At 38.4% G+C, this 24534-nt stretch overlaps 1 protein-coding gene across 2 annotated transcripts in view; it reads right to left on the bottom strand.

Annotated features, from left to right (window-relative positions):
- The window catches only part of FAM120B (family with sequence similarity 120B), a 134619-nt gene that overhangs the window by 87404 nt on the left and 22681 nt on the right, over nucleotides 1-24534 (bottom strand). For both annotated transcript variants that reach the window (XM_036767302.1, XM_036767303.1), the window contains exon 4: nucleotides 8544-8645. In XM_036767302.1, coding sequence (XP_036623197.1) covers nucleotides 8544-8645 — 102 coding nt within the window. The remainder of the gene's footprint in view (nucleotides 1-8543; nucleotides 8646-24534) is intronic.

A 24534-nucleotide genomic window follows, 5' to 3' on the forward strand; every position in this document is an offset into this window, starting at 1 on the left:
CAAATGTAATAGAAAAGGTAAGTGCAAACTGGACTGTGGGAGACATGTCAGTACCCAGAATCCTGGGGGATAATATCATTTGGTCAGGAAGAAAGAACCCTTGCAGATTTCTCTGAATCTTCACAACCAGTGACATTTAACATTCAAATATTTTATGTACTATCTGTCATGTGGAAGAGGGATTACACTTGTTCTACTTGGTTCCAAAGGACAGAACTAAGAGTAGTGGATGGAAATTATGACTTAGGGTTTGGTTCAATACATGAAAAAACTTCCTCATGATAAAACTGTGTAAAAACAAAACAGGTTGCCTTCAGTTGTCAGTGATATTGTAAAGAGGACTCCCGCTTCTGGCAGGCACTGACCCAGATGACCTGTGGGATTCTCTCTAAATTTATTCTCTACTAGAGAATAACATAGAAAATGCTACTTGATACTTACAGTTCTTCACAACCTGGGCCCAATGTCCTCCTTCTGTCTTTTTGTCTGGTGGCGAGCTAAAAAACCAGAGTAGAGGGAAGCGTATTCAGTCACCTCCATGGTCTTGGCCGCTAACTTTGTGATGAGGGAGGGCTCTCCTACCTGGTTTGCAGACTGGCATCTTATTCACAGAGCCAGGTCAGACTGTGTCCCTTTGAACGAGGTCAGGAGATTTGGCTCTGGAGATTGGAGATGCCATCTGTTAGCCTACCTTCCCAGCCTTGTTACATACTACTCTTCTTCATGTACACTGCAGTGTGTGTCAACTGGATTATAACCCAGCCAAACTGACCTCCCTCTTCTTCAGCACTGGTCTCCCCTCTGTATTTCTGCACTGGCTGCTCCCCATGCCTGTAATGCACTCCTTCCTCACCGCCATCTTCTCGAATCCTCAATTTCTTTCAAGGATCAGTTCAATCATCACCTTTTACAAGAAGCTTTTTTTGATCTACCAAGCTGGTAGTGCTTTCCTCCCAAAATTATTTTGCATCTATTTTTTAAAAGTTTTAAATAATATTTTATTTTTCCCCAATTATATATAAAAACAACTTTTAAAATTCATTATTTTTTTTTAAGTTTTGAATACCAAATTCTATCCTTCCCTTTTCTTCCCCCTCTTGAAGAGGAAGTAATCTGATATGGGCTATACAAGTGCAATCCCATAAAACATTTCCATACTAGTCATTTTGTCTTGCATCTATTTTGTATTATGTGCATTTTATCTCTACTGACTAGACTGTAAGTTCCTCAAGGGCAAGGACTATCCACTTTTGTCTTTTTATCATCAGTGCCAAGCACAGGGCTTGACACAGAGAAGGTACTAAATAAATGGTTGTTGATTGATTAATCCTTTCTAACACTGAGATCCACCCCACCTCCCCGTCTGATTTTGAATACCCAGCTGCTAGAAGAGCCTCACATAACCTAGGAACACTTTGGAGTGGCTCTGGGTAAGAGAGACATGGGTTAGAATCTAGGCCTGCCAGATGCTAGGCGTGCGGCACTGGGCCAGCTCTAAGGACTAGAAGGTACTAGGAATGCCATTTCAAGTTTAAACAAACCCAATCAAGAATCCTCTCTAGAACATCCTGAGTGGCCATCCAGCTTTTGTCTGAAGATTCCTAGTAAAGTGGAACCTATTATCTGGGGCAACATATTCCTTTTGAATAGCTTCAATCAGTCATGACTGATTGACTCAATGACGAAACACGATGTACTTGCTACATGCAAAGCACTGTGCTAAGAAAAGCAGAGGCGAGACAAAGAGAAACTCGAGAGAGTGCCTGCTTTCTAGGAGTTCACATTCTAATAGGGAGAGAACACTCAAAGGGTTCCAACTACGAGTCAGACAGAAAGGCCTCTTCGTCCTTAAGGTAGAGTGGCAAAGCAGATGATCTTTATTTGCTTTCATGTAATTTCTGTTAATAAAATCATATCTGTTTCTGATGTTGAACTATTTGCCAATGCCAAGGATTTTGGTGGCAAGAATCTTGTTTTCTAGACCTTTAGCAGCCGTGGCTGCAGCTGACAGGCTGTGTCTCTACAAGTGTGTTCCACTGGATGAAGGCTTCGAGGACTGGGCCAGAAGCAGAGCCAGGAGTCTTCCCGTTATTGCTGGATTTACTTGCCTATTAGTGGCAACTGTTTGGCAGCTAGTGCTCATGATGACAGCGATGGGAGCCTTTCTCCCCAAAGACTGCTCCCCTCAATGATGGCTGTGGGGAGCCAAGCTGGAAGCAGGGCTAGCGGTCTAGAGGGTACTTTGGTTTTTGAGATATTAGAAAGTTTTTCCTTATATCAACCTTAAATCTCACTACTAACCCTTTTTCCATATGGCAGCTCTTAAAATGCTTGAAGGAAGGTATCAAGTCTCCTCTAAAGTCTGCTCTTCTCCAACCTACATATCTCCAGTTCTTTTTACACATGGCAGTCACCTTCCACTGGATACAATCTAGCTTATCAATGTCCTTCCAAAACTGTGGTGCCGGAACTGAACACAATACTTACGATACGGTCTGGCCAGGGCAGAATTCAGCAGGACCTTACAGATATACTTTTTCTGTTTATATGTGGCATCTTCATTTATCTTTGTGTTCCCAGTTCTTTGTACATGACAGTAGGTAGTTGGGGTATACAGGTGTTGAAGGAGGACTAGCATTGTGGTGTGAGGGCAAAATGCCAATAAACTATCTAGGCAGACAGGCTAAGCCAGGTAACTGATAGGCCACAACCTGTTGGTGAGTTAAGAGGATGTCGACACCCAAGCATGTTAAGACTTCCCCTGGAGGAATGGGCAGATGAGAGCAATTTATTCTAATGGCTACGAAAGAGGCTGAAGCAGGCACTGTGGAGGCTTAGAGCTTGGTCAGATATGGAAGATGCCAAGGTCATCCACTGTATCCTGTGCCATCACCAGTCATCATGACTTTTTTCTTACCACTGGACTTTGGTGACTCTAGAAGAGACAGTGAAGCTGACAACTTTGTGCAACTCTGCCTCACTTAAATCCAATTCATGGCAAATCAAGATGTCATTGGTCTTCTTCAAAACCAGGACAAAACAACAACAGGTAATTAATTAATTCTGGCTCAAAAGATGGGTATATTCACACTAATACACTATTAGCAGAGACATGAATTGGTCCAACCATTCTGGAAAGTCTTTTGGAGCCAAGCAAAGGAAGTAATTAAAATGTCCATACTCTTTGATTCCACTGAGAGGAATATACTCTAAGGAGGTCAATGATGAAAACATAGTTCCCACAGGCACCAAAATATTTATATCAGTAGCAAAGAACTGGAAACAAAGTGGAGGCCCATTAATTAGGAAATGGCTAAACAAATTGCTGCACATCACTGCAATGAATTACTTTCCATCTACATTGTATAAGTCTTGTTTGTACAGTTTTTTTATATTGTTTCCTCTATTAGAATGTGAGTGCCTTCCTTTGTATTCCTAGAACAGTAATTGGCACATAGTAAGTGCTTAATAAACGCTTATCGACTGACAGTTGACTATTACTGAATGATGAAATATAATGAATACAATGAAGCAGAAAAGACTTATCCGAACTGAGGCAAAATGAAGTAATCAGAACCAAGAGTACAATGTACACAATGACTGCAAGAACATACATAAATCAAAAGAACATCTATAAAACAACTTGATCTTTTTTTCCAAGATAACCTATAACTATTAATGATCAGTCTTTGGATTTGGGTATTAGATCAGGTCTGAAGCCACCCGTCTTAAAGTCTAGTGCACACCTCTCCATGCTCTCCACAAGAACAGTATAAGAGACAATGTCTAAAACTGTGCTGAGAACTAGGTAGAGAATATTTACTGCAGCAGTCCACCCCCACCCCCCACCTCTCACATTAACTTTATCAACAAAAAGGAAAGAAGGTTAGTCTGGCACACCTGTTCTTGAGAAAGCCAGGCTAACTTACCGTAATCACTATTTCTTTTTTCTAGATGTTCACTAACCTTCCCTTTCATAATGTCTCCAATGACTTTGCCAGGAAAGTCAAACTCACTGGTTTATAAATTGCTGACTCCATTCTCTTTCCTGTTTTGAAAATTATTCCAACATTTGCCCTTCTCTGAGAACGCAGCAGTCTTCAAGGTTTCTATGATCTTTCAAAGATCCCTGCCTGGATCAGCAATCTTACCTGCCAGGTTTTTTTCTTCCTTTCAATAGTCTGGGATGTGGTTCACTTAGCTCTGTTAAGGTCAGATAGCTGTTGTCTTATATCTCCCTCCTTAAGCTGGGTTTCTACACCCAGGTAGCCACTTTTTGTTCCCTCCTTTCTAGTTGAAAGCCTGTTCTTTTTGACATATAAAACAGAGACAAAATAAGAGTTGAGTAATTCTTCCTTTTCTTCATGGTTTATCTTTCCATTAAACCTGAACAATATGTTCCACTCTCTTTTTTAACCTTTTGTTTTCCCCAATAAATTTATCTTGTTTCTCCCCACTGCTCCCCTACTGTCTTTTAGTTTTTAGCATCACTTCCCAACCTCAGCTCATTCTGAATACTGTCCCTCATCTCTTGCCAAAACTTAGCCCTGAATGACTCTAACCATCTTACCTCCTTGGCTTCTACTCACAAGTGGGTGAAGGCAGCTACAGGAAATATCACAACTGTGCCGATTGGGTACTTTACAAATTCAAGTTATCCAACCTTAACTGGGCCTTCACTGAAGCAAGATAGTCCTTTTATTTCTAATTGATTCTCTGTCTCACTCCCCACAGAAGCTATTCAAAACCTTTTCTTCCCTCTTCTAGCCTCCCCAAACTCCCTCTTCCTCCTCTCTCTCAGCTTTCCTGAGAACTGAGGCTCGTTTTTCTCCCATTCTCTTCATCTCAAAACCCCTTCACATCATCTCCCACTCTCCTCCTTTCCCCAAATCTCTGAAAAAGTTGTGGTATTTCTCTTGGGCCAAGGTCAAATCCACTACATGTACATAGGATCTCATCCCTACCCATCTTTTTCAGGAGACAGCATCCTCAACAGTCCCCCCCCCCTTCAATCTTCAACTCTTCCCTATATATTGATTCCTCTTCTACTGTCTTCAAACATGCCCAAATTTCTCTCCTCCCTAAAAACCTTCCACTAGACTCTACTATCCCTTCAAGCTGTGGTCCTAAACGTCTCCTCTCTTTCTCAGTCAAACTCCTTGAAAAAAGTTGTCTATAATTACTGCTTCTACTTCCTCTTCCCTCCATTACTCCTCAGTTCTTTGTAATCGGATTTCTGACTTCACCACTCCAACTGAAACAACTCTTTGCAAAGTTACCAATAATCTCTTAATGGCCAAATCTGATGATCTCTTCTCAATTCTCATCTTTCTCAACCACTCTTCAGACTCTGACACTGATGATCACTCCCTTCTTCTGTCTCCTCGTTTTCACTCTACCTGGCTGACTGCTCATACACAATCTTCTCTGTTAGCTCTTCATCCAGATCACACCATCTAACTGTGGGTGTTTCTCATTTTATCCTAGGCCTTCTTCTCCCTCTATATTTTTTTGGGAATCTCAGCAGTTTCTCTGGTTTTAACTGTTATTTCTATGCAGATGAGTTGCAGATACACACACACACATAAAAATACAGTATAATAATTTATATTATAATATTAATATATTATAATTTAAAATATAATAATTTCATGTGTACGTATGTACCTATGTGTGCATAGATATATATCTGTGACATACATGTGGATATAAATTTATATAACTCATGTATATTTACATGTGTATATGTATGTGCAGATATAGATATATACACACATATATATGAGATTCTCTCTCTCTCTGTCTCTTTTTCTCTCCCTCCCTCTCCTTACTCTTCCCCTGAATTTCATTTCTGTACCATCAATGGCCAATTTGAACCTAATGTCCTGGAGACATCTCAAACTCAATATGTGTAAAACGTAACTCATCTTTCCCCTCAAATTCTCCTCTCTTCCAAACTTCATCATTTCTATGAAAGGTGCCATCATTCTTCCAGTCTCCTAGGTTTATAACTTTGGCATTATGCTGGACTCCTCACTCTTTCTCAGCCAACTGATCGAGTCAGTTGACAAATCTTGCTGTTTCCACAACAGCTCTTGAATCTGACCACTCTTCACACTCATGCAGCCTGATGCCAAAATAATTCTCCTTAAGCTGACCAGATCTGACCATGTAACTCCCCTATTTGGTTGCTTCCAGAGGTTTCATTTTTCCATTAGAATAAAATATAAACTCTGTTGTTTGCTTTTAAAGCCCTATACAACCTGGCCCCAATTCATTTTTCCAGCCTCACCAGACATTACTTGCATACTTTTCCGTACTCTGCAGTCCACACAAACTGGTGTTCTCTCTCTTCTTCGCATATGACACTCTACCATCTTCATATAGCCATTCCTACCTTCTTGGAAAGCACTCTCTCCTTACTCCTCAGAGTTTCTCTTTTCCTTTAAGATGCAGCTCAAGCATGATCTTCTGTATAAGGCCTTTCAGAATTCCCAACAAAATACCTCATATTTAAGTACTTTGTATTTATTCACTATATATATATGTATATATAGATACCTGACATACATACATAATCATACATATAAATATTATTTTAAAATAACAGGGGGAAGTCTCCCCAATTTGAATATAAGCTCCTAATGAGTAAGGTTTGTTTCATTCTTTGTATTTATATCCCCAGTGCCTACCACAATACCTGATACATAGTAGGTGCTTAATAAAATGTCTGTTAATTCACACTCAACACTATTCTTACAGGACTGTGCTATACTTTTGTGTTTACTCTTCACTATCTGCCCTTATTTCCATCCTTTGTATCTGTTTGGTATTAAAGTTTGTAGACGAGCTCCCTGTACGTGCGCACCAGTTTCTTTAGGCCTCTTCCTCTTCTACCCCTCATTAGAATGGTTTCTCTTTGTATATTCAAAATTTCATCACTAAGAATTTCCCCATCTCTCCTAGGCTGATCTGCCCTTATAGTTTTAGGCCATGGGATACTACTTATCCTTTTCTCTGGAAACCTTTGAAATCTCAAAAAACGCAGGGTATAGGTCAGACAAGACTCAGCTTTTTCCTCCTGCTCCATCATAATTTCTAATAGTGTTCCTTTCCTTATCTTCAGTAATAATTACTAGCATTTATAAGGAGCCTTAAGGTTTGCAAAGTGCTTTACAAATATCACAATGATCTGATCCTCATAATAACTCTGGGAAGTAGGGGCATTATTAATCCCATTTTACAGATGATGAAACTGAAGTACACGAAAGTCAAACAACATGCCCAGGGTCACCCAGCTAGAAAAGGTCTCAGGCCGGATTTGGGCTTAGGCCTTCCTGACACTCTCCCAGCTGCCTCTTCTCCCCACAGTCCCCGTCATTTCTACTTTAGCAATCAGATTTGTTTCCTTGTTGATAGGTCCAGAAATCGCAGTTGCTCTTTTTGCTTTTTCTACTTTTTGAAGGATTCAATTGTTATTAAATTATCAGACGCTCTGCTTTTGGCAGAGATATCTCTAACAGATGTCTAGATGACGGAAGTCCCTCATGACGGCTGTACCATAACTTTGGGACTTTATTATAATGTATTTCCCAAACTCCTTCTCTGTTTTGTTTTCTATTCAGGGAGTCTCTAGAATATTTTCATGACAATATTGCTTATCTTTCTGCTTCGCTAGTGATCTTCCCCAAAATGTTCTCCATGATATTTGCCCCTATTTGGTTTCTGGATTTTTCCTGGAATTCTATTTCATCCTCAGACTCTTTTACATGTGCTATTTCTTTAGAACAAAGTATACTCTTCAAGAATTATATTCAGTCACGTCTCAACTCAACAAGGCTCAGCGATGCCTATGGAAGGCAGTATGTTATGTATAGACATCTGAAGCCACAGATTCTATTGCTGGTCCTTTCTTGGACTTTTCCTTTTGTGAATTTCTGGACATTTCTACTACTATTCTTCCTATATTGTAAGTATTCTCTATGATCTCTAGCCTGGTAGATATGTAGACAGTTTTATTCCTCTCCCTTCTCTTTTCATTTAAAACCCTTCTAATTGGTTTTGTGAGGCTCAAGGCAAATACATTTTTACTAGCCCTTGTTAGGTATACTTAATCCACGGTCATGAACCCAACTCTCCGATATTTTAAGCCCTGGTTAAGGAATTTAAATCTCCATTTTCAGACACTATTTTCTTAACCATCTATACCTAAAAAACAAAGAGAGGACTGGATAATGTTTCTAAGATCCCTTCCAATTCCAAAATGCATGATTCCATGAATCATAACCTATTTTTTTCTCCCTTCTTCCCTACCTCCAAAATTTCCTTTCTTAGCCCCATTTTCTCAACCCCAATGTAAGAATTCAGTTCAACATGATATGGTATTTTTTTACTGATTTGAAGGCTAAAAGTCTCAGTAACGTATGGGTATCTTATATTTTAACATCTGGTCTTTTCTTGTGAAGGAGTCATATTGGAGCTACAGAATATGTGATAAATACATTAATACGAAATACTTCTAATAAAGTTAATTTTGATCCTACCTGGAATATCTAGTTTTATGGGCTGTACCAGTTCCGGCTGCTTCAGCTGATTCCCAAAGTACACAAACCACTCCTTTATTATAGGACGGGATCTGCAAGCACCTAAATGAAGACAGTTGAATCAAAATGGATACATGAGTATTGACATTCATTACAGTTGCAAGTGTGATGAAAATACTTGGTGTTTTCTATCTAGATTTTGTAGCCACAGCAGGCCTACAGTCAGGTCCTATTGCTATTGTTGAGTTGTTTCAGTCATATCTGACTCTTTGTGACCCCATCTGGGGTTTTCTTGGCAGAGATACTGGAGTGGTTTGCCATTTCCTTCTCCAACTCATTTTACAGATGAGGAAACTGAGGCAAACAGGGTTAAGTGACTTGCCCAGGGTTACATGGCTAATAAGTATCTGAGGTTTGATCTGAACTCATGAAGATGAATCTTCCTGATTCCAAGCCCTGTGCTCTATTTAATGTGCCACCTAGCAGCCCACAGTTAGGTCATTAGGTATTCTTTTTGAATTCCCATATCTAAGTGTGATAAAGTTTTTTTTTTTTCAGCAAGACAATATTTGACATTCTGCTCTGAGAAATGTGATGCTTAACAAGGCTTGGATGTGGAAATCACAGTAGGAAGATCTAGGTTCAAGTCCTGCTCAACCATATACTAGCTAGGTGGCACTGAGCAAGTCACTTAATTTCTCTCAGTCTTAAGTTTCTTTTCCTGTAAAACTGGTCCAATAACATTGGCCTTATAATAGAGTTATGAGGTTTGTGAACATGAAAACACTCTCTAAACCCCAGAGTGTTATACTTTGTGTTACACTTTAAGATACTATTTTTTAAATTATTGTTGTTATGGGATATTTTAAAAGAAGTTAAAAATTTGAAGTCCTAAAACCTTGGCTAGTTTTTCCAGTGAGAAAACATTTTTGAGATACAGTATAAAAGAAGGGGAAGATACAAGTCTAAGACACCAAACAATATGAAGAAAACACAAAATATGTCAATAATTGTTTTGGTCAATAATCTCTCCTTGTTTGAGCAATTTGCCTTTTTTTAGTCAACAAGCTTTTCTTGATGGCCTCTTCATACCTAAATGGCCTTCTAATAAATGTCTCATTAAAACGATTTGGTACCAGTTAGGAAATAGAGAGGTTTATCACAGATTAGGTATGTGACAGAAGCAAATGAGCACAGTAATCTGGTGTTTGATAAATCCAAAGATTCCAGTTATGGATATGGTATATCTCATACATATTTAGTTATAAGTCAGATAGCAAGGTCCAGGGGTTCTCAGGGTGTAACAACAAAGCAGATGATGACACAATTTCTTTATTGGGTTTTCCATGAATAAAACCATACATTTGTTCATTCACTATTCAACAAAAGCTGTTGGGAAAACTGGAAACAGGTCTGGCAGAAACTCAGTGTAGACTAACATCACACTATATACGAAGATAAACTCCAAATGGGTACATGATTTAGACACAGTAGACGGTATCATAAGCAAATTAAAGCACCATGGAAGAAAGTACCTGTTTGATCTATAGACAGGGGAAGAGTTCATGACCAAACAACAGACAGAGATTCATAGGAGGTAAAATGAACAATTTTGAATATATAAAATTAAAAAGGTTTTGCACAAACAAAACCAATGTGGATAAAATTAGAAGAAAATCATGAAATTGAAGGGAAAATCTTTGTAACAAATTTCTCTGATAAAAGTCTCATTTCTAAGATATAGAAGGGAAGTAAGTAAAATTTATAAGAATAAAAGCCATTCCTCAATTGCCAATGGTCAATGGATATGAATAGGCAGTTTTCAGAGGAAGAAATCCAAGCTGTCAATACTCATGTGAAAAATGCTCTACATCACAACTAGAGAAATGCACATTAAAATAAGTCTGAGATACTGCTTCACATCTATCAGACTGGCAAAGCTAATTAAAAAGGAAAATGACAAATGCTGGTGAGGCTATGGGAAAACAGGTACTTTGATGTACTACTGGTATAGCTGTGAACTGACCCAACTAGTCTGGAAAGCAACTTGGAACTATCCCTCAAAATCTAATAAACTGGGCACACCCTGTGACCTAGTGATACCACTACTAGGTCTATGCCCCCAAAGAAATCAAAGAAAGAGGAAAAAAAAAGACCCACATGCAAAAATAACTGTTGCAGCTCTTTTTGTGGTAGCAAAGAATTAAAAACTGAGGCAATGCTCATCAATTAGGGAACGGCTGAACAAGCTATGGTATATAAAGGTAAGGAATAGTATTTTGTGGTAAGAAATAATGAAGAAGGGGTTTTAGAAGAACCTGAGAAGACTTGTATGGATCGATGCAAAGTGAAGTAAGCATAACCAGGAAAACAATTTCTACAATAATAACAATACTGTGAAAAGCTAGACAACTTTGAAACATTTAGGAACTCTAATCAACACAATGACCAACCATAATTTCAAAGGACTCAAGAAGAAACATGACATCTACCTCCAGAGAACTGACAGACTCAGAGTAGAGACTGAAGTATATGTTCTTAGCTATGTTTGTCTCCTAAATGTGTGCCTCCCTACTACTGTATTTTAAGCTCATGCCTATTCTCTTTCACCTTTGACTCTGTGTTTTCTTTGGAAAATGAGCTCCATGTTTCTGAGAGAGAAATACTTTGGAACAACTATTGCTGCTATTCCATTTGAGCAAATGCCTTTTCTAAAAGCTAACTGGGTCTGCTGGCTGGCTGAATTTGAGTAGTAACACAAAGGGTTATCCCTCTGGGAACCCTAAGTGCCAAAGCCAGGATAAATATGGGGTTATAAGTAAAGAGATGGCAAATACACAAATAATGTTATTATTTAAGATTTATTGTACTTGACAGTCCTCCACTAAAACTCTACTCTAATACTTCATTGTAGTATAGAGGTAACAAAAAAGTAGACAGACTATGAGTGTGAGGCCACTGACCAGTATAGCAAAAGTAAGAGGTGATGCATTTTTTTAGCCACGGAAAGTCCTTGTGGAGGGATTGTGATATCTATGTTTGGTGTAATAACAACACTAATAGCTAGCATTTATATAGCACCTACTATGTGGCAGGTATTATAGAATGCACTTTACAAATAATGTCTCGTTTGATCCTTATAACAACCATGGCTGGTTATTATTATCATCACCATTTTACAGTTGAGGAAACTGAGGTAAACAGAAATTAAATGATTTGCCCAAGGTCACACAGATAGTAGTATCTAAGGCTAGATGAGAACTCAGGTGTTCCTGACACTGGGCCCACTGTTCTTGGCCTTGATAGTATTTTTGCAAAGCATTTTATGATCATGTCTAGATCAGAACAGATGAAGAAGCCCACTGTATTAAGGTGGGCTGAGCAACAAAGTAGGAATTAAAAGCTATCTTTTATTGGTCTGCTACGAAGACACTGGCTTTCTGTGACAGTCAACATGTAACAGAATTATACATCAAAGTTTTCTTCTCTATAGATAGGAGGCAAAAATATGAAAAATCACCCTACAAAATTAAATATATATATATGTATATATATATATTTTAAGATAAATTTGGTAGACTATATGACATTGTCACAATAAATCCTAGCTAGCTATAAAAGTAGATTTAACCTTCGAGTTTTAGTTTGTATTATGGAAATTCTGGTCTGGTATCCATTTCCTCTATAACCACAAATGATTCAATTAGAAATTTTCTTTTCCCTACAAGCCTCCAGAGTCTGTTGTCATTTCTGAAGGCAAAGACTCCTGCATATACAATAACTTTTGACAACATAAATGTGAGGGCCAATTTAATCTACTAATCTTAAAAAATGAGAATAATTCCATCATTTACAATAGTCAGCTAAGTGTTCATGCTATACTGCATACTATTTTAATTGTTAGCAGTAATATAGGCGCACATATTTTCAGGTTATTTCCTTAAAAAAGGACAATTTAGTTCTGGATTATAACAGAAAATGTTGCCTTGAGCAGTCAATAGGGTTAATAAAGGCTTTATCCTAACTTGAACTTTGCCTTCTGTCCACATGCAAGATGCAATAGGAAAACAAAACATTTGAATCCTCACTGAAAAGACAAGGAGATATGTATGTTGTATGTATATCTCCACACATACACATGTATATGTATGCTGCTTCCATGACTATAACTTATACCATTTATAGGATGTAAACATCCAGATGAAAACTTAAAAAATTAATCAAATATCCAAATACTTTGCCAGCATAATGTCAAGCCTCTTTGTATTTGGAAAAATTCAGGTACGTGATTTTTTTCAATCCTTATCCAAATTGTTGCTATCTTGTAGACACTACTTCATTTCCAACATTTTTCTTTTAAAAAACATGCCTGAGTTTCCTCTATCCTTAAAAAATCCTCACTAGATTCTACTATTATTGCTAGCTATCTTCCTATATCTCTTCTCACTTTCTTAGCAGAACTCCTTGAGAAAAATAATCTATAGTAAGTACCCTCACTTTCCCTCTTCTCACTCTGCAGTGGGGCTTCTGACCTCATCATTCCACAACTGCTCTTTCCAAGGTTACTAATAATCTCTTAATTGCCAAAATCTAATGGTGTTTTCTCAGTCCTCATCTTTCTCGATCTCTCTGTAGCATTGGATTTTAATCTTTTAATCTCCTCCTCCTGGACTCTCTTTTCTTTGGGTTTTCATGTCACTAGTTCTCCACCACCTATCTGGATGTTTATCCACATCATAACCATTAACTGTGGGTATCCCTCAAGACTCTGTCCTTGGCCCCTCTTTTTTGTTCTCTCTATATTATTTAATTTTGTGATCTCTTCAGCTCCCATGGGTTCAATTATCATCTTTAAGATGATGATTTCCAGTCTAGATATCTAGTACTAGTCTCTCCATCTCCCATCTCCATGTTCCCCATGTCCCTCATGCTTGGAATGCTTCCTATTTTCACCTATACCTCTTAGAATCTCTGGCTTCCTGCAAGACTCTTCACATGTAACCTTCTATAGGAGTCTGTGCCTCTCTTCTGCCCTTCCCCCACCTCCCAGCTACTAATGCCTTTCCCTCTAAAGTTACCTACCATCAATTCCATGTTATCTTATAGGTGCCTACTGATATTCATACTCTTGCCCTCTTTAGGATGTAGGCTCCTTAAGGGCAGGGGCAGTTTTTCTTTTTCTTTATATCTCTACCACTTACCCCTGGGCTTGGCACATAGTACACATTTAATAAATGCTTGTTGTTTTAAAGCAGTACTTTTTGTAGTGGCAAGGAAGCCAGTTGATTGAGGAATAACTAAACAAATGTGATATGTGAATAACAGAATATTAAGAAGCAATGAATCTGAAGAACACAGAGAAGCATGGTAATTCTTATGTGAAATGATACAAACTGAGTTATCAGAACCAGAAAAATTATATACATGATGACCATAATTTAAATGGAAGGAAAAGCAACAAAAAAAATGGAATGTTACATAGATCAAGTCTAACTGTAAAGTAGAAACAGGAAAGCTGCACTTTCCTCACTTCTTTGCAGAGGGGAAGGTATGGATATAGAACAATGTAGGTACTATCAGACTCAAATTATATACTGTTAACTACTTTTTTTCCCCTGTTGGTTTAAAAATCATTTATTACAAGGGTTAGCTCTCTGGGTAGGAGAGGAAAAAGTGATGTATTTGGAAATAAAGATGATGTTAAGGCAAAAGATAGCAATAAAAATAAAAAATACAGATTTTACAGAGAGGAAAAATTAAGTTTCCATATTTGTCCTTACACAAACGTGGTTGTGATTTGAAAATTCTACTCAATTTTGAATTGTCCAAGCATTTAAAAACAAAACACAAGGATTCCTTGTAAGGGTATTTGAAAAAAAAATTATCGTTATGTAACAAGGGACTGGGACTGTTCAATTAGAGCCTTGTCCTTATGAGCATGCTCTGCTTGATGGGGTGCTTGTGCTTGGACCCTAATTCTAACAGCCTCTACTTGGGTGCCTGTGCCAGAACTCCAATTCCAAAACACATCTAGTTCTCAAAACATATTCTCTCCCAAGCAGTCTCTCTCTAGCTAAAGGGCAGCATGCCCCAAGTTATCTCTGCTTCTTCCTCAGTAAGCAGCTATGCCTAATTATAGATTGATCCCTGGATGCTGATAATTGACTATATGCTGAGTCTAACACATATCCTAGACATAGTCAAATGTATACTCCCTTACATTAATCTTGACTAACAAGACACTTGATGGAACTGAGCAGAATATCTCCAGGTAGCCCTGACCACTTGGTGACTTAGTGACGTTTCACAGTCAAAACCACATCTCCTCCTAGCCCCACCTTGGGCTATTTCCCAGTGAACTCTGGGTAAGATACCTGCATAGTAGATACAAAAAGTGCATGTTCCTTTAAGAACTAACCACTCCTTAACCACACCTTAACCACTCCCTAATCCCACCCCAAAACACCTAACTGACATGTTTCCCAACAACTTCCCAAAAGTTTCCAACCCTTTTACTCTCAAAACCTCTAGTCACACTGTTCATGCACATAGATTATACCTTCCTTAAACTTTCTTGCTTTTCCTTTCTGGTAGACTTTGATTAAAGTCCCTTTAAAACTGCACATACCTTATTTCTTTCTAGTTCTGACCTGACACTTTTTCTTACCCTCTTCAACTTGACTTTTCCATCTTGTAACCTAAACAACAAAATACTTTTCTGTCTCCCACCCTCCTGCTCCTCCAAAGAGACTGGAGTCAGGGAGGGATAGAAAGATAGAGATAATGGACACTACAGGGTGTCAGATTACACAGCACACAGAAACACAAACACACAGAACAGACACAGACAGAAAACAACAGAAAGCTCAGAGAGGATTCTTAGAAATCCTTTGCACAAATTAGACATTTCTTGGCCCTCAGGAATGTAATGGAGGCCAGATGCCATGCTTTTTTGGGGTCTTGGAGACCATGCTTTAAAATGACCTGGGGTGAATCTTGGGGGATGGAAGGAGATTGGCCCATGCTTATTGCCTGTAAGCCTTAAAAATAAAAAATAAAGGGGTACCTGAAGCGCCTGAAGCTAGCTCGACCGACTAGCGTCCTAGAGGGTGAGCAAAACCGTAATTTTTCCCTGAAACGAGGTGTCTCTTGTCAGAAGAAGGGAAGTATGCTGAGGTCTGTCAGAGGCCAAACCCGAGCCTTCCGAAGGCTCTACCCAAACGTCCCTGCAAGCAATGCCTAGGTTGCTTGAGGGGAGAAAACCACAGGGGGAGGGAAGAGGAGGCTTATCTTGACTCGGAGAAAGCTTGGGACCTTGAGCTGTTCCAACCATGTTGAGGGGGAAAAATGCAGGGATTCAGGGATCCCAAACTAAAGTTCCCAGGTCAAGGTTGCCTGGAATGAATTCATGGACCCAAGCATTCTTTAAGTCAAGGAGGCAAAGATTTATTGCACTTTACAGCCAGCAAGAGTTCTTAGAAACTGCAACCATAGACGGGTGCACGGGGAATTTTTATAGAAGGTTTTAGGGGGCTAAAGGGGGGAAACATGTCAGTTAGGTGTTTTGGGGTGGGATTAGGGAGTGGTTAAGGTGTGGTTAAGGAGTGGTTAGTTCTTAAAGGAACATGCACTTTTTGTATCTACTATGCAGGTATCTTACCCAGAGTTCACTGGGAAATAGCCCAAGGTGGGGCTAGGAGGAGATGTGGTTTTGACTGTGAAACGTCACTAAGTCACCAAGTGGTCAGGGCTACCTGGAGATATTCTGCTCAGTTCCATCAAGTGTCTTGTTAGTCAAGATTAATGTAAGGGAGTATACATTTGACTATGTCTAGGATATGTGTTAGACTCAGCATATAGTCAATTATCAGCATCCGGGGATCAATCTATAATTAGGCATAGCTGCTTACTGAGGAAGAAGCAGAGATAACTTGGGGCATGCTGCCCTTTAGCTAGAGAGAGACTGCTTGGGAGAGAATATGTTTTGAGAACTAGGTGTGTTTTGGAATTGGAGTTCTGGCACAGGCACCTAAGTAGAGGCTGTTAGAATTAGGGTCCAAGCACAAGCACCACATCATGCTGATATAATCCCCATATGGGCTTCGGAACACAGGTATTGTTTTAAGTCTGTTTGAAGAAGAGAAGCCTCTCAATGGCTTCTGAGCCAGAACTAAGAATGTTTACAAATGGCTCTAAGCAGATGATTTGGGCTCTCTCTTTTATCTGGATGCATTTAAGTGAGGAGTGCCATAAGCCTCTGGGTAGGGAAAGAGTTCCTCACCTAGGCCACCAGGCAAGCTGTGTATATGGTATCGTTGTTTTCTCATGTTTGCCGTGTTTGTTCTTTCCTGCTCTTAGGCGAAGGAGTATTGGACAAGGCTAGGACTTTATGAGCTTCTAAAGGTCAGGAGAGCTGGGGGTCCATGTTTGATTTTAAAGACAGCTGAAACCAGAGAGAAGTGAAGTCCTGGGCAACCTGCCTGAACCAACATAAAAGTGAATAGAAGCAGATAAGAAGAGACAACAATTCATCCACCAGCTAGGTTGAGTTGGCAAGTGAAATTGGTAGGGTGAGTGGTTTATTCAAACAGCTTTCAATTAGAGCTAATTCCCCCCAGGCACCAAGGTGATATAGGGGAGAGTGAGCCTCTGGGTGTTGAGGAAGAATGCTTTGTGACTTCTAGGCTTGCAATGTAAATACTCTTTTGTAAAAGTTAATTGACATTAACTGGTTAAATGACACTGGAGTGATATTGTGAAGGAACACAGCAGAATGGGAGCTTAAGTTAAAGGCATTTGACAGATATCCTCAGCTCCTCAGTGATAGCCCTAGATCTCTGAGGGAGAAATGTAGCCTGGCTCTGCAGGACCCAATTCTCCAGCGAGAATTTGAGTTGGGATAATAGTCCTCAGAGTTTATAAGGTCTACACTTAAAGAAAATAGACAGTCCTGTGACTTGGATGGTCTAAGGCAGGGCTGTCCAACCTTAGGTTTTTATTGAAACAACAGACAATATATTTTGATTTGCCATTTTAAGTGAGAGCTCTGCGGTAGCTTGACTTCATTTACTGTAGCATTTATGTACATTTCTATGCTTGTAGGCTGCCACACAAATCGCACTGTGGGCCACATGCGGCCCATGAGCCGCATTTTGGATAGCCCTGGTCTAACGGCAGTTTTGCAAAGGAGTCAATGAACTTGGTAGTGTTTCTGTTTATTTAAATTGTGCCAACTACCTCACATTCCCAAACTCTCCAACTTTCCCTTGACCATATATGAGAATTCATGATTAAGACTCATATAACTGGATAAAATGATAAAAAAAAAGGTCTTATCATTTTTTAGTTCTGTTAAGGAACTGCCCTTATGTTAAATTGTCCTTATGGACTATTTCTATTAACTGGAAAATGTGGTATTTCTATTACTTTTAGCTAGCTAGCTGTGGCTAAGATCAACAAAAGAGGCAACGGATATACTTTTTGCACATTCTAGATTCCCTTACTGCTCAATAACTTTCAAAGTTACAAAAAGTGGTTTACGCATTTATTTAATCAGGTAGGATTAAAAATGGGGTCAGGAAGACAGTGAAGAGATGTATGTAAGGGTCTGGGACCTCCTGTGTGCCTGTAGTTTTATTTTCTTTTTGGCTACCTTGCTGTCTAGTGTATAGTATACATTCAACTGAGCATATGGGGAGTGAATAACAGATGCAACTCAAATACCACAATGGAGAGGTACAATCTGATCAGCACAACTGTAGCACACACACAACAAATATTCTTTTTTCCTCTTTTCCTCTTTAAAAATCAGTGCCTTTCATTTTGTTTTTACATCACATTTATTTCCCAATGTGACCCTTTCATCCCCCTTCTCTCAAGGGCATTGAACCTTCCGTTATAACAAAGAAAAACAGTTTAATAAAACAAATGCAAAAGTAAACACATCTGACAGCATATGCAACATTCCACGAGCTCAGACTGTCACATCTCTACTGGGAAGAGGAACCAAGAAATGTTATTCAAACAGCATCATGTAATTCAGGATTTTAAATACCAAGCTAGTGCTTTAATGGATCAGTGCCTGAGAGTTCAAAGTTGTAGAAGTTAAAAAGTAAGCTGATCAAGGATCCATTTGTACAAAAATATTTATAGCTGTTGTTTTCATAGTAGACCTAAAGTGGAAACTAAGGTGGTGCTACCTCATGCCACCTACCTCCACCCAGAGAAGTGAGAGGCAGAATGAGACATGCATTTTTAGACAGGGCCAGTGTGGGAATTTGTTTTTTAAGTGTTGAGTTTGAGGAGGGGCAGTAGAAAGGAAAAACAATTTAAAACATTTTTAAATTAAAAAAAAAAGCAGATCAGAGGAAGAATGACATACCATAAAAGAGTCTGCGCCTTGTTTCAGGACAGACAAAAGAAATTTAAGTGAGTTGAGGAAAGCTTTGGATTTTTTTTCCAATCATAATTAATCAACAGAGTAGTATTATTTAAACTTTAGAATATCTATCACCTGCCTGAAATTAAAGCAGTTGAGATATCTCGTCGTTTTTAAGACACTCAGCTCAAATTCCTTTCTAGGAATCTCCCCCACTTTCCAAAAATTTCTTTCACTGAGATTACACTGCATCTGTCTATAGCTTGTAAGCACATAATTGCTTGTATGTTATCTTTTCCATTAGATCCTTGAGAGCAAGGACTACATTTTTGCCTTTCTTTGTATATCCCAAGCTAAACAATGCCTGGCACATACTAAGTGTTTAATAAATACCTACTGACTGACCGACTGACTGATTTTAGTCACTGAGTCACCTCTAAAAATGTAAATATTCCTAAAGAGGCAATATATGTATCAACTTTTAGCCATCACTGCCAAACTGATAATTATGTGAAAGCAGATTTATTTTTGATGGTGGAAAGAAGAAATAAATACTAAAAATAGGACCCTGTTGGGCAAGGGCTGGCCTGCTGGGAGGGACTTTGGCAGTCCAGGGAGCAGTATATGAAAGTATGACTTGAAGGTAGGACAAGAGTACACCAAAGACAAACTTGAACCAGTTGCAGTTTTCCCCACTTGCTAAGTTCACCATAAACTAAACAAGGTGCGATGCCTGCTCCTCTAGAGTCTACTATCTAAAATTCTAAACAACAGTGGTAATGTCTCATTATATGCAGCTCTTCACTTTAATGGTTCTACCTAGTATTAATGCGTTACTAATCAATGCATGAACAAACAAAAATTAATCAAACATATAAAAGTTAATCAAACATAACTTTTCAGGTCCTATGATGAAATCATCCTCAGAATCTACTTTGGCTACATGTAAAATACAATAAATTTTATTTAAGTACTATTTTAACCTAATTTACATAAGCTTAATACTGAAGCTTTTTCTTCCAACCCAGGTTAGAGTTATGCCTCCCTTAAATAAAAATCAAATAATACTTTAAATGTATTAGGAAAGCTTATTATCACAAATAATAATATTGTGAGTTTTTCTGGAGTCAAATCCTTCAAATGGAAAAAATAACTTCTTAGTTTTTTGTTTTTTGAACCAAATCGGTATTTTCATCTTTTGGGTTTGCTTAAGAAAGGGTATGCCTGTTTACTGGAAGCAAAATCTAAAATGATATTCTAAAAGACAAGAGTGATTTCTAGAGTTTTATTGAAGCCTTTTGTTTTAACATCTCAATCATTTCCAGATTTCCCATAAACACACATATGATACTCTTTAAAAGTTTTAACTCACAAAAGATTATTTTCTGCTGAGGCATTTAAGAAAGGGAAAATGTGTTATGAAAAGAAAATGTAGAAAATATCAAAATGAATGAATGAATGAAAAAAAGCACTGTTTACGGGTTTATGCTGTGCCAGGAATAAACAGGAAAAAAAATTATGTGCATGAACTCTCCTTTTTTTGTTCCTCAATCAGCCGAAAAAAAGAGACATTTCTTGAACAGTGAGCCCTTCCCTTTAGGTGATGAAATCTTTGGCATACAAAGAAGTAAATAAAAAGTACCCAGGTTATAACTGACTATCATATTATGTTCTGCGATGCTATTTTTTCCAGTAAATCTACTTCATATACAAGTCACTTTTCCTTTAAAGTTGTCAAGTGTCTGTTTTCCAGTTTCTATAGATTGGTGTAGTTGAGTGGAAGGAGCCCAAGCACCAGGGTTCTGGACTCCACCTCTGCTACTTACTGGCTTTGTGACCTTGGGCAAGGCATTTAATCTCTCTGAATCTGTTTCCTCCAGATCAGTCAACAATCAATCAACAAGCATTTATTAAGTATCTATTACATGCCAGGCACCGTGCTAGGCATCAGGGATGCAAAGAGAGAAGTGAAACAGTCCTTGCCCTCAAGGAACTTACATTCAATTGGCAGACACAACATGTACTTATGTATAAATATAAGCAAAATATATACAAAATAGAAATGCTAATTTTTTTGAAAGGAGAGAGGGAAGGCACTAGATGCTTTATGTAAGTGAGGTGGAAGAAATGAGGAATTTTAAGTGATAAATAAAAGGAGGGAGTGCATTCCAGGCACTCCTAAAGATGGGAGAAAGAACATCATGGCAAGTGTGAGCCTGGTTGTGAAGTGAGTTAAATGCCAAACAGAGGTGTGTGTGTGTGTGTGTGTGTGTGTGTGTGTGTGTGTGTATACATACATACATACATACATACATACATACATATATATATATATATATGTATATTTGATTCTAAATATAATACAGAGTCACTGGAGTTTATTGAGCAGGAGAATGAAATGAAAGACCTATACTTTACTATAATCATTTTTGCAGTGGTGGAGTGAATGAGCTAAAAAGGGGGATGAGGCACAGAGACCAATTAGGAAGCTACTGGGATAGTCTGGATGAGGTAATGAATTCCCGAACTTGGGTTGTGTGAACAGAGAGAAGGGGATGGAGTCAATAAATGTTAGGGAGGCAGAGGACTCTAAGATTCCTTCCAGATGGAAATTTATGACTATTATTTACTTCACCATCACATTAGGAAGACCCTATTTTGGTAGAAAGAACATTCAACTTAGTATTAGAAGATTCCTGGCTATGTGACTCAGGGCAAGTCCATCAACCTGCTGGAGACCATGAGCAAAGGGCTTTGTAAACTAAAATGCACTATAAATATTGGTTAACATTATTATTGATAATAATAAAATATCTGATATTTACCTAGTGCTTTATGATCTACTAAGCAGTTTTTGCATATTATTACATGACTTTCAAAGCAACCCTTCATGTATTACTGGGTCAATTTTGCAGATGAAGAAACTGAGATTCAGTGAAATAAAGGGACTTTCCCAAAGGTCATATAACTAGTATGAGTGAGAGACTGGATCTAACCCAAATCGACCACATTTTCCACCAGGACCTCTCTAAAAACATCATTTCTTCACAAATTTAATTAAGGTATGAATTTAATTAATAATTATAACATTAAGACTTAGTATAAGCAAAGGGCACTTAAGAAACAACATGAACAAGCAACAATATGAACTACTACCAGCAATAATTTATTTTCAAAGCATGGTATGTAGGCAGTCAAAAGCAATGAGAGAATAATTTATAGACTCTTTAAGAGCTGGAAGGACCAAAGGGACCTAGGAAGGCAACAGCCAATTTAGAAAGGAAGGACATTAATAAAAAATGTTTTCCCTAAACTTGCAGAGGTTGTGATAACTTACACAGTACAAAGAAGCAATGGAATAGGATGGAAAAATAGATAGACAAAAAAGCATTGCATTGGTACCCCTGAAATAGAAAAAGAACTAGGGGAAGGCCTCTGGTGAGCTGGGTGAGTCCTCTACAAGGGATTTGCAAAAAAGAATAAATTCTCAAATCAAATAGGCTGAGAGGGTGTGAATAACTTGGGAGATGCACCAGTAGAAGAAGTACCCACACTACTGATACTGAAGTTGTCCTCAAAAGAATTTATATTCATAAAAATATAAAATAAAAATATATCAGCTAATCTCATAAAATGTTTTAAATCGATTTTGCTATTTTCATCCTATTTGAGGAAATGTTTTGATAGGAAAAGAAATTTTTCTCGACAAAGATCACATCATTTTTTAATTAATACAGTTTATTCTCAATTATGCACAGGAAGGCACAGATGACCTGCAAGAACAGAGGTCAAAAGTAATTTAAATGTTATTTTCTATATTTCATTATGTGAGTTATTTTTCTTATTATTACTTTTCTTGTTATGTTTTAGTGAGGGGAAACATTAAAAGAGTCTGAATTTTGTGAGCAGTGGGAAAAGTATTTGGGAAATCTGGGTACTACAAAGAATCAAGCTGAAGATTTAAAAGGTGGCTCCAGAAAACCAACAGACAGATATTCAAGAGTTGACTACACTTAGATATTTCTAACATCGCCACCTTTGGATTTGCTAACATGTTTATTTTCTGGTTATAATATTTATACTACAATATACTAGTACACTTTGACAAGAGCAGCTGTTAGTCGACATCCTGTGGAGGAAGGGGTTCTTAACCTGGGACAGATTTTAGGGTTTCGTGGATTTGGATGGGGAAAAAAATTAATTCTTTATTTCTATTAACCTTTAATTTAAATTTAGCATTTCCTTCAATTATGGATGCAGGCAACAAACACTGCTCTGAGGAATGGTCCACACTGCTAAAGGGATCTATGACACAAAAAAGATTAAGAAACCCTGCTATAGAGGACACTCTCTTCAGTGCTGAAATACAGGTTTCTTCAGCCACACTCCATGTAAAAACCAATTGTCACAAACTGACCATGTGGTACTAATCAGGGTCTCTATTAGCACCAGGGCTTTGAATTGGAGGTAGATTCTGGGTTACCAAAGATATGGCTGGCTCTGAACACAGGGTGTTCCTGAGCTTCTTTTGCCCCACCTTCACCCTTTAAACTATGGCCATTGGGCCTTGTTCGACATATAAATGTGATTATGGTCACCATTACATTTACTGTCACCATTCCTGGAGATATTTCTTATTTTCCTTGCTTGTACACAATGAGAGGTGAGAGAGATTAATATACTATTACATGAATAACTAATTATTAATTTGTGACCCACTCTTTTTGTTTCATGTGTGTTAAAACCCAAATCCTGAAAAGGTCAGTCAATCTCCGAAGGGCATGGCTGAGTGAGATTTGCTCCTAGTCCTCAAGGTACATGCTTGTTGAGCGGGACCCCACCCAACTGGGAAACCTAATTTCTATTTAGAGTATAAAGAGAATCCAGTTTGGGTGACCCTTTGTTCCTGATCCCTTCCATTAGAGTGTAGGCCTGCAGAAGTGGGGAACCTTTGGCCTCGAGGCCACATGTGGCCCCCTAGGTCCTCAAGTGTGGCCCTTTGACTGAATCCAAATTTCCCAGAACAAATCCCCTTAATAAAAAGGTTTGTTCTGTAAAAGTTGGACTCAGTGAAAAGGTCCCACCCAAGGACCTACAAGACCACAGGAGGCCTTGAGGCTGCAAACTTCTCACCAGTGGGAAGGGCAACCCAGCACATGAAGGAGAAAACTAGACAGAGAGGTCCAGATGAAAATGGCTTCCCCTATCCAGATGCCTTGACGCTGCTGAGTTTCGTGATCAAGCTATGTTCTCAGCAGGAGGAGGTGAAGACTTTTAGCAACCTCTTCATTAAATGTCCACCAATCAGGGCTGACTTTCATTTGTCAGGAGAGTTTCCTTCCAGAAGGAATTTAAGGTTTTTCAGGGTCACCCTTGAGATCTGTAGTTACTGACAGAAATCACTGACCATCCATTTACTGATTGCTGGCTAGCCTAATTAATAAATTGATTATTAATTACACAGAAAGCAAAATTTAATTATACGAAATAATGAGAATATTTTAACCTTCACTGACATATATGTGTCTCTATATAGCATTTCTATATAGAGACACATGTACATATACATGGAGACAGACAGACAAAGAGGCAGACATCATTTTGTTAAAAAAT

The sequence above is a fragment of the Trichosurus vulpecula genome, chromosome 7 (assembly GCF_011100635.1).
Source record: "Trichosurus vulpecula isolate mTriVul1 chromosome 7, mTriVul1.pri, whole genome shotgun sequence".
Classification (NCBI taxonomy): Eukaryota; Metazoa; Chordata; class Mammalia; order Diprotodontia; family Phalangeridae; genus Trichosurus; species Trichosurus vulpecula.